The 16,096-nt window shown below is 42.5% G+C and overlaps 1 protein-coding gene across 1 annotated transcript in view; it reads right to left on the reverse strand.

Moving 5' to 3' along the window:
- The window catches only part of IGSF5 (immunoglobulin superfamily member 5), a 29,589-nt gene extending 15,845 nt beyond the window's left edge, over positions 1-13,744 (reverse strand). The window contains exons 1-3 of the mRNA XM_065658558.1: positions 13,687-13,744; positions 4,894-5,214; positions 3,581-3,889 (exon numbers count right to left, since the gene is read on the reverse strand). Of these exons, the coding sequence (XP_065514630.1) occupies positions 3,581-3,889; positions 4,894-5,214; positions 13,687-13,744 (688 nt within the window). The remainder of the gene's footprint in view (positions 1-3,580; positions 3,890-4,893; positions 5,215-13,686) is intronic.
- Positions 13,745-16,096: the final 2,352 nt, after the last annotated feature.

Below are 16,096 nucleotides of genomic sequence, written 5' to 3' on the forward strand. Positions count from 1 at the left end.
AACAAGTATTTCAGAAGCACCTGATTTGGCTACCTTTTGAAAAGTAGCACCAAAACAATTATCACAGTTTTTTTAGAAGGAAGCTTCCAATCTAAATTACAGGTGTGAGACATCCAGACTTGACAAAACCCCTGCTGTCACGCTGGGTTTATGATTGTCATTTAGGGGAAAGCTTAACCCTAGTATTAAGGGAGGAGCTAAACACATCTGCACTGGCCCATACCTCCAGGCTGGCTGCCACACCAAGGTATTTCACTCCCTATCAGGTTCAGGTTACATACCAAAACGGTATCATCTAAGGAGCTGAAGTGAGAAGGACAGGACACAACACAAACACTCCCAGCACTTCAGCATTGTAGTTCCTCCCCATTTTTAGAGGATCCAGAAAGAAAGTGAAGCTGGGACCAGCAGGTGTGAATGCAGGACCTGCCAGCTCAACACGCAAGTAAGGGTGCGAGAGAGGGGTACTAAGGCATGAGAGTATTAAACCCCTTTCAGGCCTTTTAGTAAATCCACACTAAGTTACATGAGGTGCTTAGTGTGGACAAAGCCCTTTCCTCTATCTATAGGGCCCATCCTCTGTTGCTATCTGGACCTCTGGGCCCTCCCAAAGCTGCTCCAAAATTTACTTGGGCTAAGTAATATCTGCAGATAAAAAAAGACTTTTCTGTGGCACATGCTGGTAAACAGGGAGAAACCAAAGACGGGGAAAAGCTGCACATTGCTTCTTGGAGCTTTCTGGCTAACCTACAAAGCAAAGGAAGATCAGGCTCATCTCATCTCATCTCATCTTCTGCAGGTCCCAGGCCACTTGAAGTCAATACTGATGCCAAAGAGAGCTTGGGCCCAGCTATGGGACTCTGCCTTGGACCCTATTTCCCAATAACATCTCTGTGAATGCATCTGCCAGGATGACTCTGTAGGAGTTCCCAAATCTCAATCAAACATCACTGTGAGTGAGGTAACTCTGAAGGAGGAGTGACTGACATAAAAATGCATCACCTTGGATGGAAAAGTCTGAGACTAAGACTGATCTAGAAGCACAGGAAGGTAGGATGTTCATTGACCAGGAGAAGGCTGGCTGAAGAGAGCTCAGGTTTTTGTTCGCAGTTCTTGCAAATGGACATGTATTATCTGTGAGGAACATGGAGGAATTTGATTCCTCAAGCTTTGAAGTGAAGACTGAAATTGATGTTGCAGTAGTTTTGGGAAGGATTCCTTAGATGTTTGAAGCTAGTCATATTCTTTCCTGACAACAGCTAGCTAAGGCTGAGCCTGTATATGAAAAGTCAGACAAGCTTTGAGACTTCAAGTATGATATATACATTATATATCTTCCTCTGTCATAAATGCCATGTCTTTATTTCATTCTAATAATTTAAAGACTTCATACTCTCACATCCTGACAAATTTTCAGTGTCTGCTGCTGCATAATGATTTTTCCAAAGAGAAATGAATTATGGTCCTTTACAATCATTAATTATATACTAATTGTGCTTCATGACATCTGTTTTTTGCCTCTTCTGATTTACAATGAGTAGCTATGGAAACTGATGGTGGATACCTCAGTACTTCACAAATGAGTAGGCAGGGGAATTTATTAATTTCCTCAGGATAGTTCTATTTTGCTTAGTCAGTAATTAGGAACAATCTGACTACAAGGATGTCAAATTAAGAATGGTGAAATGACCTTTTTCAGCTGCATTAAAAAGCAAGTACTTCTGAAAGAGGCTTGTTAATAATGACTCATACTTAAAATACAAGGCACAGTTACTCAACCTCCTCAGTTGTTTATGTGTCAAAACTTCTATACCAAACCCCTCATCAATCCACTATAAGAATGTCTTTGTATATGCCACGTTCAACCATTACAGAAGAAAAATTTGTTCATTAAGAGAAGCTGTCAGCATGATTATAGCAGTTCACAATGCTCACCTCATCATAAAAAGAAACACAGGTTCAAAGACCTACTCTAAACAGAAGACAGCTGAGAATGCATAGATGCACTGTAAAAAACCTCTATATAATCTATACATTTCCTGTACCACAGGATCAGGCCAATAAAAGTGATATCACTGTAGGCTGGACTGTGTCACTGTAGGAGGCAGTGTACCCACACTCAGTAACCTCAGCTCCTGCCATGCAATTAGTGCTTCCAGTTTAGTTTGCCTTGAGACTCCTCCACCTGACAGATGAGACACTTGGCTAGTCCCAGCAGAGAAATGTTCCTAAGGACAGTCTGGTATTGTTTCCCTCGTCTGGATTAAACACTGCTTACTCACAGCGAGTTACTTCCTCTTACTCACTCTTATTTTGTTACAGTTTGGAAAACAAAAACATTTTTGATAGGGTTCTGTTAGATTGTGAGGCAGATCTGTAGTGATAGTCCCGCTTGCTTTGTTCCATGCTGGCAGTACAAACCAGATAAAATCATCCTTTTCACAATGAACCTCTTAGTACTGTGAATGTGTTAAATTACAGAATTTTATTTTCATAGGATGTCAGTGAGGCCAAAGATCAGCAGCATTACAGAAAATGCTGACAACCTTAGCAAAAATATTTAGGATTATAAAAGGTCCTTCTAACTGTTCTTTAGAGATTTGACCTACACCCCTGCTTGGATTAAAGCTACCTTGAATTTACTTAAATAAAAGGCAATAAAAATCAACCAAATGCACCATCCAAAGAATTCCACATATGTTGCTGCAGGACTTTTTTTCCCTTCTTCTACGATGTGAAAGAGACCATGCCAGGAAGAGGAAAGCAGGGCCAATGGTTTGTTGATCTCAAGCAGACTTTGAGATAAGGCTCACGAATATGAAGCTTCTCTTGAGGACCTGATTCTTGTTCTGTAATGGGTGAATACACCACATACAAAGACTTTCTTACAGCAGATAAGGTACATGGTATAGAAGTTCCTACTTATAAATGCTGCCATCTGCAGTTAAGTGCCAGCCTTGGTGCAGTCCTGGGAATGTTACCACCATACTAAAACAGCTCCATTACATCAGGTCACCGCTCACATGGAGAACTTTCCATTTGCACCTGAAGTGCTAGTACAGAATCTGTTTCAGGTTGTGTGCAGAAACAGGGAGTAAAACTCAGGCTTTTTTTCCCAAGTTGAATATTATGGAGAGGGGTCTGGCTTTGAGTAAAAGAGGCCTAACAAATCATGTTAATATGGCAGGCATGGCCTAATTGAGGATATTTAAGATCTAAATTCTTTAGATGTTTGCTTGGTCAAGGAACAAAGGCTGGTTTTCTTAGCAGTGAATCCACAGTAGGAGTCAATGGCAGATGTACTGCTTCATTTGTCTTGCTCAGTCCTAAGTTGGACTTCATGGTTCATTAGACTTGTATCAGTCCTCTCCAAGATGTGAATTTAACTCTACCTATGTATCAGGTTGTGACTACTGAGTCTTAGTTCCATCATCTTTGCACATCTCATAGTATTTAATTTGCAAATAAAAGACTTTTCAAAATAAATCAAAGAAAAACAAAACAAAAAGCACAGTTCTAAGTATAGGCATTACAGCACAGGCACTACAGTATAGGCAAAGTACAACAAACATTCACTTACCCATAGTAGAGTTGACAAAAATAACAGTTACAGTTGCATTCTGAGGGTTAGGGAGTGCTTCTATGTCAGCTAAACAAGTCAAAATCTCAGTGTCCACCGGAGTCAAAGTTAGGATGCTCAGGGCATTGTGGAGGCCATTAGATCCTTGACTTTGCTGGGTAACATACCTTGACTTATCAATGAAAGAGTCATTTGTCATCCAGGCAATGTCTGGAGCTGGAGCCCATTCTAAGGCTTCACAAACAATTTCAACTGTTTTGTTCTCTGTAACTGTTAAGGTGCTATTTTTGATGAATAAAGATCCATTAACTGTAGGAGGGAAAAGATGTTTTGTTCCTTCAGAATATTTGGCTGCATTGCTTTCCTGCTGATCATTTTAAATCTTATCTTGCTACCTAGAAATAGCTATGCCTTGAGATATTAAGTCAAAACCAATCATTATTAGCACAGATATACCATATGCATGAAATAAACATGCAGATATTGCAACTTCATGGACACATTGTTTGGCATGTCTAAAGCACGAGTCTCAGCTTTCAGTACCTTTCCAATAAAAAGCAAGAAATTAGACTTTTTAGCAATCCTGATACATTTCCAGCTGAAGGACAAAATAATGAAATAACAGTGTTTCTCTGTAAGTTTTAAGTATGTTTGGGTTTTACCAGGAAATGTTTACAGGTAGATGGTGAGATATTCTCGTTGCATAAAGCATCTCCTTGACAAAGGATAGTGTCACGTGGTTAGACTTTGCTTTACTGACTGCATTCTGTCACTATTGATGCTTCAGAGAGGAGAATAGGTCTCATGTACAGGGGCCTGATATGCAGGAACTTTTTGTTCTTTGGAAATGGAAGCTTGCAGTAGCAATCATATGTAGAGTATCACATTGTGTCTCAAGGGCTTTGCTTCTACATACCATTAAATCAAACTCAAATAAGCTAGACACAGACTAATTCCTGAATCAGAAAGGAGGGAGATGTGCTCTAAAGACAGTAAAAGGGTCATATAATATGATGTGCATAGGGGTAATCCATACCGTTTCTAGCCAAAAGATAATTTTAGAGTGACTGCCTTTGGGCCTGATATAGCCTTCAGGCATTTCAGTGCAATCCAATGACAAATAAGAGATGTAACAGGAAAAAACAAAGACTCTGAAACCTGCTTTGACAGTAAAATTAAGACAAGGAGGACAGGAGGCAAAGAACGGTAAATGAGAACATGTACTCCTTCACAGGGATAATTTGAGCAATTCATCAGAGGATTCCTTTAAATGCAGTATAATAAAATAGCTTTCTACTGGTGGCTATACGCACCTTGAACAGAAAGAAATGCAAAGCTGCTCTCATTAGGTTGCTGGGTGCTGCATTCAATTTTTCCAGAATCACTCAGCTGGGTGTTGTGGATGATCAGCTCTGAGGTAAACCCATTGCTACTGGTATAATTTCGAGAGGTGAAGCGGTCTGATGTTTCAATGGCTCCCTGAGGATTGATGACAGTGAGGACAGGGTTTCCATTGAACAGCCAAATGAGAATTAGCCATCCTACTGACACAGTGCAATTAAACCGGGCATCTGAACCAGCAAGGACCGTTGCATTTGCAGGGCCATTTATAATAGAGTAACAAAAGCCAAGACCTGGAAGGAAGAAAAAAATACAGTTTCTAAATACATATACAATACCACCACCAAAGGCCTCTGACTTAATTTTTACTGCCAGCAATTTAAGACTAAAAAGCCAGGTGCTCTGGTTCAAATAGAGTACTGGGGTATTAAGCACTTACTCCTGTATCAGGAAAGGCTGTTGATTCAGCTAAACTGGCACTTCACCTCTGACAGCTGTCAGTACCTGATACTTTCAGGAAAATATTCTTGTGTCTTTTTCTATAATGCCTGTCAGTAAGTAGCTAAAGGTATGTATGGTGATTTGGAATTACAACTGAGGAATGTTAATCTCACAGCAATAAGCAGTGGTCAAATGCTACATTTTTATAATGGATCCCCAAGCCAATAATTACAAACCCAAGATGTACACGCTTATGTAGTTTAAAAGATCTTAACCAGTTCAGAAATGGAGATGTACAACCCAACCTTTCAGCTCCATCCTAGATTACATGGTTTTCTTTAAAGATGCATTCAAATTTTGTCTATCCTCCTCCCACTCCGAAATCACCTGTCTCTCTTCAGCGATTCACTAAAAAACTGACTTACCATTTTGCTGAAAGAAAAAATTTTCACTTTTAGATAGGACAACACATGTATTCTCTAAACTTTAAGTAAATAAAGGAGTATGTAACTAGTCCCTTTTCTATAACTCGGATTGTCACTGATTTTTTGCAGCCCCAGCATATATCCTTTTATGCTTTATCCCATATTCACCTGCCCCTTCCCCTATTTCTCACACATGCATCACATACCTACTTATCCACCTTCTCAGGCTTTCTGTTAACCAAAGCTGCTGTAATTCATGAATTTTCCTTCCTCAAAAGGTAGTATGAATTTTGGCTGCTATTTTTCAGGACTAAAAGCTCTTTTCTCAGAAGGCATTTTGTTTTCCTTCCCTCCTCAGTAGACCCAGGGCCTCCTATTGCCCTCAGAGGAATGAAGGTGCAGCTGTTGCCCAGGCAGATGGTGGATCCCTTGCGCATGGAAAGGCAGAATCACTCGCTTCTACCAAGCAGAAAGTGAAGGAAAGACAAAGGCAGAGACACCCCTTTTCAAAGCAGCAGCTGTGACTTCAGTCCCTGAAATATCTGGGGGAAATGGTGCCCTTTTGAAGGTGGGCAAATCTTAAACTGTTGCTCAGAGGGCGGACATTGTATACCCTAGTCTTCATGAGGGACAAACCTTCACACTGTAAGAACATCCCAAATTAGTTGGTTGATGTCTTAGGGAGCAGGATTTGAGAGAGCAGCTTATCGATGTATTTCCGGTATTGGGGATCCCAAAATGGTACCCTGTCATGAGCCAGTCACTTCACTAAGTCACGGACTGGAGGAGGAGAGAGGGCTGCCATTGCACACCCTACTGTCACTAAGGTCCGTCTCAGGGGACTGTCCATGCTCTGCATGCATCCCACTGGGCACAGCTCTTCCTCATCCCCCCCAGCTGCTGTCGTCTCTTCACCCGCCTCTAGGTTCAGGTCTGCTCCCTTTTGTCCTAGTGCTCACCTGCACCTCACTGCGAGGGAGCTACTCTTTGATGGGGGCACTGACAGGTTTCAGTGGCAGGGGACCTCAGGAAGTCTCTAGCCCAACCCTCTGCTTCAAGCAGAGGCACCTTCACATTTGGGCCATTTGCATAGGGCCTTGTCAAATCAAGTTTGGAGTGTCTCCAGGGATGGAGATTTCCAAGGTCCCTGCAGACCAAGCAGTCCTGCCAATGAGATCCACCTCATCAGTGAGGTTTTCATCACTTACTGGAAAACATTCATGCTGAGGAAGCACCAGGACTGCCAGGGCTACCCTTAATGATTCAGGCTATAGTCTGCATAATTACAGCAATTACATGCTACAGTCCATAGCAGTCTAATTAAAACCTCGTGTCTGCAAATTTGGCATCAGAATAAGTGTTTGATTATTTTTCAGGAGAAAGAAAGTCTGAAATGGCCATTACTCCCTTGCTACGAGTATTCAGGACAATGAAGTGATTTTTAAAGGTTTCATTCAATCTAGGTTTTGTACATTTTAGGTATTCATTAGTGGATTAATTACAAATTACTGAAAAATTCATTTTTCATTCAGTCAACAGCTGACATGAGAGGGGAGAATATGCTGTGCTGTCTCACAAAAAAGAGATAGTTTGATAGTTGTATAATTGGAACCAAAGCCCAATCTCGGTTACAACGTTGCAACCAGAGCCTCAGTAAATGCACCCAGGGCATAGGGTCTGTAATCTCGTCACTCCAATGTCAACATCATTTTCTAATTCCCAGCTCACGCTCAATCCTAGACAGTGTGTATCTAACCAGGTTTGTGCCAAGAATTGTTCTTTAATACAAATAGCTCCTCTCTTCCCTCCCACCTGCCACATGTATTTACAGACAAGAGCCTTTTCATTCTTTGTTTTGCAGGATTATACAAACCTAGCTCTCCTTGGTCCTTTGTGTGATAGACTATGAGTTATCTCATGTTTACAAAAACCTTTACAAAAATTTTCCACTTTCCTGGGTCACGTTACCACTGCCATGCACCTTCATTCTACAAAGTATATCTGTGTGTAAGCAATAAAACTTTAAATGAAAAGCAAACTTCACTTCCATTGATAGTTAATAAATCCAGATAAGATACTGTAAAACGTATTTCTGTTCAACTTAAATGGCTCATTTTTTCCAGCAGTGTTTATTCAAAGCTCTCTTCAGACTTGTAAAGGTGAACTGAAATTATTTAAATCATGAAACAACCTGAAATGAACTCAGCAACTAAATCTATGTGCATATCTTAATACGTCGCTTTACAAATAGTTAGCCCAACAAAATGCCTAGAAGCCATTTCCTCTCTTTTCTATTTGTCACTTTTTGAATGTTATGGATTGGCCACATGTCTGTGGATGGCGTCATATACAGAGCTGTGGGTTTTCTAATGAACGTGCACTGATGAAGTGCATTCCAGTGAGACCGTTTGTCACATAATATGTCCCTCTTCCCTGATATTCAACATCCAGTTGTCATGGTTTCTATTCATAACTTACAATACAAGGGTTGAGACACTGTCCTAAGTGCAAACATGTCTTTGAATAATCTATTTTTTCTTGACTCATATTGTAGCCAACCTTCACAATACTACTCTCTGTATATCTATGGTGTGTATAACATGTTCATGTGCTGAGATTTTTTATTCTTACACTTTGTTTGAAGTCTTTCTGACTAGTTGAAGTGGATGTAAACAGCTACCATGACAGACATAGCTATGAACAAACTTCCTTAGAGTTAACACCAAAATGCCTTTAATTGCTTATGGAACAGAAGCTGCAGTACTTACCCACACTGCTCCTCTTAATGCAAACTGATCTCTGTGCCTTTGTAATCTATTTCCCTGCCTGTGAAAACACTGTACTTTTTTAAGCAGCCATGGTTTGCCATGGTTCTGAATAAATGATGCGACTTTCAGTACACTGCTAGCTGTTAATTAATCATTTGCTATGAGGTCATGTCTGTGAGTTCCATTTTACTCTTGAAATTTATCACTAAACATGAATAATCAGGGATCATTTGCTCTAAAAATACATGGCTAATATTGTTTTTGTTTCCTTCAGGCAGTCAGGACAGTATAGGTAGATAGGTATGAGTTATTCCTTCATTTATAGAATAGAATAGAACAGAATAGAATAGAATAGAATAGAATAGAATAGAATCATTTTTTCTCAGTCCATAGATATAGTAGGATCTACATCTTCTTCCACCAACCGTATCTCCTGGAGCAATAGATGGTTTTTCACTGACTTCTGTGAGCTGGGAACAGGTCCATAAGCCCTGTGTGGGGATCCTATAGGTGTCAGGAGGACTGAGGAGTGGGACATAGCTCAACCTTTCCTCCCTTTACATCTCAGTAAAGCCCCAGCACAACTGAAAAAGAAGCTTCATGAGCCTTCTATGCCAGCTGCCAAAACATTTTTGGTGGTTTAAACTTTGCTTCTTTATCTTTTTCCTTTTTATTTTTTATCCTGCAATAGCACGTGGAGTCCTGAATCAACAGTGCATTAGTTTGTCCAGCCCGTGTACAAACACTGATACAGTGACTTGTGTAAGGTCAAAAAGGACATTCATGACAGAAATGGGATCTAAACCCAGTTACTAGTTCCTTAAGCCAGTGCTGTAAGTCCTTTTGCTGGACCTTGCTTCTTGCACTAAGGAGAAAATTTTAGTGCTAGTTTCATTTGCATACTTCTTGAAAAAATATCTGGCAGATGGTTGCTTTTAGACAAATTAAGGCCTCGGGCTAGATTGTCATTGCACTTTAGAGGAATTACATGTTCAGCTCTGATCCACTGGTTTAACATCTGCTTCCTCACACACAACCAATATGAAATCCCACCCAGGCAAATATCATCTCTGCTATTAGGCTGTCTTCATATGTTGCACTGCCCTTTGTCTTTTGAAGAACAAAGTTGAATTAGGACGTTTATTTGAGGCACATCACTAAATGTTTATAAAGCAGTCGCTAGTGAAAGTTTGACTAAAATTATAGGTATTTATGGTATTTCAGTTGCTCGGTCCTTCCCAACAGCACGCAGAGCACACACCAACTCCTTTATGAGCTGTTTGTTCCCTCCTCTGTCACACAAATCCACTGTCACATCACTGCGGTTTTGAAGAAATGAAAATTCATCTCATTCCCTGGATGGCTTCTGCACTGAGGGAACCTCACTTGCCAAAAAACCGCCCTGGTCCTTCGTCACCAATGTTTTTACTTCCATGCTTGAATTAACTCTAAACGATCACTTTTTGATGCTGAAAGTTTCAGCAATAAGGGCATTGGGATGTGCCTACCTTCTTTTCCATCCCTCCTCTCCTCTGCTGACTCTGTCTTTCCTCTTTTATAAGAGACTTATTTGGATGCAGTGCAGTAAAGGGCAGGAGGTGCCTATTCTTTTGCCACAATGATTCCTTTTTTTCAGCCTCATTATTGTATTTCAAAATAATATTCCACTCTGTACACATATTGCCCTTCCATAAACACTGCCTTTTGTCTTTCAGTTTTTGCATCCAATCTGTCTTCCTGCCTTCCTTCTCTGCTATTTCTGTTTCAATTACTACATTTTTTCCTTACAGTCTGTTCTAAATTCCTTTTTGTTTTCACTTGTTCTTTATTCTCTTGCTCACTCTACCCTGTCTTCTGTCTTCTCTGCCTCATTGCTAGCCCACTCCTTGAGCAAAAGCTCCGCAATAAATTGTTTCAGATTTGGTTAGATTTTTATTCAGCTCAAGTTTATTTCAAAAACCAATAGCCCTGCAGCTGAGCTTTTTGAAAACCAAAATAGGTTAGAGCTTGTCAAAGCCTGCAGAGAATGACTAGTTTGTTTGCTTATGTTAACAGGAGTTTTTTGAATGCTTACAGGATGTTTCTGACAAGTAATACCAGTCTACTGGTACTTGGCAGCACACATTTCCACCCACCTGCACACAAACCTCCCCATAGCCCTCAAATGCATCTTCCTGTCTCTTCTCTCACTCACTGTTTGACAGCTGTCCCCTGTAGCCTCTCCTGGCTCTGTTGCTGGACCACTCCTCTGGTCCTGCACTGTCTCTTGTCTCCAGCAGTGAGGGTTCCCAGGCTGGAAGCACCGCAACAGCACCACCGCAGATGCCCCAGCAGCAGGCTGGGACCCTGCACTGATCTGCAAGGCTGTCGCTGACAAAGGGCACCCAGTGCCCACCCAGAAGGATGAGTGTTCAAACCAGCTATGCCATGAACCCGCTGCAGCAGCCCAGCCACACCGCCCACACTCGCCACTCCCAACATCGCAAGAGCGGCAATACCTCTTTCAGGTGCAGCACTTGTCTCTCCACAATAGACTTTTTGTCTCTGCTTTGGGGTGTGGGTGCTCCCATGGCTGCACCACACAGAGCAGGCAGTGCCTGCTACCCCAGTACAGCCCACAAGTGAGGCAATAAAACACTCATTGCAGGCATGTTTGACTGGAAGCATTAGCAAAGGGTAGTAGACATCTAAAACAGGTAGTACTCTGCTCTGGATGTTTAGGAAGACAGTATAAAAAACAGAAAAAAATAGGAGGGGCAGGTCCTGATCTCTTCTCTCTGGCGACCATTTCCTCTCCTTCCCCTCCACTCTGCCCTGGTGAGACCTCATCTGGAATATTGTGTCCAGTTCTGGGCCCCTCAGTTCAAGAAGGATAGGGAACTGCTGGAGAGAGTCCAGTGCAGGGCAACAAAGAGGATTAATGGAGTGGAGCATCTCCCATACGAGGAAAGGCTGAGGGAGCTGGGTCTCTTTAGCCTGGAGAGGAGGAGACTGAGGGGTGACCTCATTAATGTTTATAAATATGTAAAGAGTGAGTGTCATGAGGATGGAGCCAGGCTCTTCTCGGGGACAACCAACAGTAAGACAAGGGGTAATGGGTTCAAGCTGGAACACAAGAGGTTCCACTTAAATTTGAGAAGAAACTTCTTCTCAGTGAGGGTGACAGAGCACTGGAACAGGCTGCCCAGGGAGGTTATGGAATCTCCTTCTCTGGAGACATTCAAAACCTGCCTGGACGCCTTCCTGTGTAACCTCACCTAGGTGTTCCTGCTCCGGCAGGGGGATTGGACTAGATGATCTTTTGAGGTCCCTTCCAATCCCTCAACATTCTGTGATTCTGTGACCAGTGAGAGGACCCGAGGGAATGGCAGGAAGATGTGCCGGGGGAGGTTTAGGTTGGACATGAGGAAGAGGTTCTTCCCCCAGAGGGTGGTGGAGCACTGGAACAGGCTCCGCAGGGAGGTGTCACGGCCCCAAGCCTGACAGTGTTCAAGAAGAGACTGGACAAGGCCCTCAGACACATGGTGTGACCTGTGGGGTTGTCCTGTGCAGGGACAGGAGTTGGACTCTATGAACCCTTCCAACTCAGGACATTCTATGATTCTGTGATACCCTGTTATATCTTCTTAGTGTCCAACAATAAGAGATCTAGGGGCTGTCTGAGCCAACTGTTGCATCTGCACCTATAGATCTATATTCCATGCTATTTGTTTCTAGCTTTTTTCAGCCTCTTTATAATTTGGTAACCCCTATATCCAGTGACCATAAGCTTTACTATTCTATTACATACTGTGATGAAAAGTACAGTCTTTGGTTTGCCTTAAACCTTCTTTCTGATAGTTTTACTGATTGCCACTAGGGTTTTTTTGTTATAACCATTATAACCATTTCTCCATTCAGCTCCACATAATTATTTAAATAAATCTTTACTATTTCTTCCTTTTCAAAGGCAGAAAAATATCCCAATGAAGGCCTCATCCTACCTTCGATCACCTCTTATTTTATACCTTTTGCAGACCTAATGAGTCCTTTTCGAAGTGGAAGGGCTAACAAAACATTTAGTATTCAAGATATATGCTTTCTATGGATTTATATAATGCCAAGTTTCATTGTATTTCCCTTGCTGAAGAGCATAAGCAGAGAATTTTTCTCTTTTTCAGCATTTTACTCTCTTTCCCAGAAATGTATTCTATTCCCCCACTAGATATCGTCGGTTAAGTGATGCTTTGTGTTAAAAGTTTTCTGCTCCTTTATTACTTACACATTTGGCATCGTGACATTTTCTGGCAAATCTTCCTAGTCTCTTTTTGGATTTGGTTGCCCTAAGTAGTTCTGCACCACCTGCAAACTCTGCTACCTCACAGTTCATTCCTCTTCACTAGGTTGTTTAAGAGCTTGTTGAATAGCACACATCCCTGTGCAACTCCACTGGGAATACCACTCTGCTCAGAAAACACAATGTTTATTCCTGCATTGTGTTTCCTTTCACCAGTTATTAAGCCATGACAATACCTCCCCTCTCATCCCATGCAGCTCTCGCCTTTCAGAGCCTGTTAAAACCCCAGCTAGACCATAATTTAAAAAAAAAAAAAATCAGCCTTGTCTCCATTACCCAACTAGTCACTTTATATTCACATTTTCTTTGAAGCTCTGCCACCAAGATACCTTTTATCTGAATTGACTTTGAAACTCAGGCATGTGAAATGTAAAGTGGAGGCAAACTAGCAAAATGATAATTTGCACATAGTTCTGGAAGCAGAATCAGCTGCTGATATTGTGTTCTCTACAAATGCCCCCTCAAAAGCAGTTCGGAACAGACAGGAGGAAGATGAGAGCAAGGGGAGGGAGAAATAAGTGGGACATTCCTGCTCACTGCAAGTGAGAGAGGGCAGCCTCCCCATCTCCTCCCCACTCCATCCACTGCACACTCCTGCATACTGAAGTCCACTCTAAGCCATTAGATCATTCAGGCTTGAAATGCAAACTTCACCATTTCAAACACTAAATAATTCTCCTCTGGGACTGACAGTTCAATCTGATATCACTAGTAACTGCTGTTTACATGGCTTTAAAATCAGTTCATACATTTTGTCCACAGTGGCTCATTTCACGGGTTATGAATGTGTCCTACCTGGCAGCGAGGCAGTTAAGATGAGAGTAAGTAAAATGAATTTCAGGAACCTCTCCATTGGAGCATTCTATCCTGGTCCCGAAGGCAGGAAGCCACCAGCAGTCACTGCATACTTGAGAAGAAGCTGAAGAACAGACTGTGTTGAGAAACTCAGTAATGAGCTGCTGCTTTGTGTCCTGTGATAAAATGTGACTTTATGTGACCTGTATTACCAACAAGGGGAGAAGATTAAGTGAGAGTAGGTTTGGAAGGAGAGCAATATCTTTTCCCAAAACAACTGTTTCAAAAGAAGTAGAGGAACTTTCTTCAGCTGAGAAACCTCCCCCTGTGGACCTCGCATCTTTCATGCCCTTAGTCCCTCCTGACTCTTACAACTTTACTGCTTCAGGATTGACTGTGTCAGGGGAGCTCCATCTGCATCATTAAACTTAGTAATGAACAGCTGGGAAAAATAATTCTCTAAGTTGCTTGAAATTTCATGTGTATTATGGGTGTGCCGTCTGTGCTGCTGGGGGCATCCTGGCAAACTAATGAACCCGGTGCTGCACCACTTATTGTCACACAGGGCAACTGCACAGGGTGCCAGCTGCTCCCCTGGGATTGAGGGGATCAGACCTCCACTCAGAGAGATTGTTACCTCCCCGCTGCCCCGGGAAACTGATGCCTCCTGTGCCAGGCAGCCTTTGAGACAGGAAGTGTGAAAATATTCCAATGCACCGCTACACCCAAAAAGATTGTTTTGCCATTTTTCTGTGTGCTTAATTCCAAAACTAGGATTCCTTCTCATGTATTTCCAGGGAGAGCCTGGTACCATCATTGCTGTGGCAGTCCTGTCAGACCCCTGTTGCACAGGGGCCACCCCAGCCAGGAGGAACAGCTCCTGCCACCCTGGGCTCTCCATCCCACCTGCCTTGGGGCAAGGATGAGAAACACCAAATCTCCTCCCAGCTCCCCAAACTGAGCGCTCAGAAAACCTTTTACTGCAAAGAGGGTCCTCAGAATTATTTCTCTGAACCTGAGAGTGCGTTTTACACCTCAGAATAAAACATCACCTGCACTCCACTATGGTCGGATATAAGATACAGAGCTTGGGTGGGAGCCATCACCTTACTTCTGCATTTTCTGCTTTTCCAATGCTTGTGATTCACTTGTGTGATGTTATTCTCTTCCCCCTCAAAATGCGTGGGAGAGAGTTTAACTGCACTTCTTGGTTTACAAACTTCTCAACTAGGAAATTAAAGCTTGCATTCATGAAAGTGACACTGGCCAGAGGATATGGTTTTGTGGCCAGCCCATATTCCTTGTCAGGAAAGTGTTTTGGATTTCAGGGGTGCTCTTTGTGGCAGCTCTGCGCAATGCATAAATATTAGTATCACCACAGAGACACCCTGACTTTCCTGGAACAACCACACTTTTTTGACCGCTCTTTTGCTAAAACCAAAACCACACCAAGGCACAAAACACAAAAGCCCTGGCCCGGTTGTTTTGCTGCCCTTAAGCAAGCAGTTCATTTTGCAGTTTTGTGTGAAGCCCCTGCATTTATTCCCAGCAGGGCTTTTGTGAAAGCAGTGGTGGTGGGATGGCACAGGGGTGGGTGGCAGTGCCTCTCACAGAGTGCCCACGTAGGAGGAATGTCTCCTGCCAAAAATACCAATAAAAAAAAACAAAAAGCATTTTTTGCTGTCTTTCCAAACATGTTCAGCTGCCGCATCAAGCTATACTGGAGCTCTGTTCACCTCTTGGTGCTTTAAGGAGAGGGTCTTGCTGAGTTTACTGCAACAGCTGTGACTTGACTGGCTCGGCTGCCAGTTTGCTCTGCATTTTCCCATTTTGCAAGCTTCCAGTTTACCTTGCAAACTTAAGGGACAGCCCTGTCACCTAATCAAAATCTAAAGCCAAACCTGTGGGTTGATTTCTTCACCTGCCTGTTGGGAGAGGGGATAGTTTGTAAGCTGGTTTGGGTTTGCACAGTGCCTTTTGAAAGGTTTTGGGTTTTTTTCTCACTTCCATGTTTCATGTGCAGAGCAGTCCCCAGTGGGTGGCTGGGACAGGACGGTCACTGTGCACGGCCTGGAGGGATTTCTCCTTGCTCTGTCACTGCGATACCTTTCTGTATGTACACAAACCAGTCAGTATTTTGTAAGAGTTAGTATCATCTTTCGTATGAAGTGAAACGGCCCAAGTAAAGCACCAGGAAGCAAGTCCAAAAGTCAGTGCCGTGTCCTTTTCCAGAAAGCTGTGATCCTGGGCAGATCTACAGGTCTGGGGAGAAACCTGGCTGCACCAAAGCGAGTTGAGCTGAGCATAGTGTTATGGAGAAGAACAAACGTGCTAGAATCTTATGCCCAAATTCAGGCTAAAATCGATAAATAACTTGGGGTGACGCAAAACGAGGAGGGAAATGAAGGGA

The sequence above is a fragment of the Caloenas nicobarica genome, chromosome 1 (assembly GCF_036013445.1).
Source record: "Caloenas nicobarica isolate bCalNic1 chromosome 1, bCalNic1.hap1, whole genome shotgun sequence".
NCBI classification, from domain to species: domain Eukaryota; kingdom Metazoa; phylum Chordata; class Aves; order Columbiformes; family Columbidae; genus Caloenas; species Caloenas nicobarica.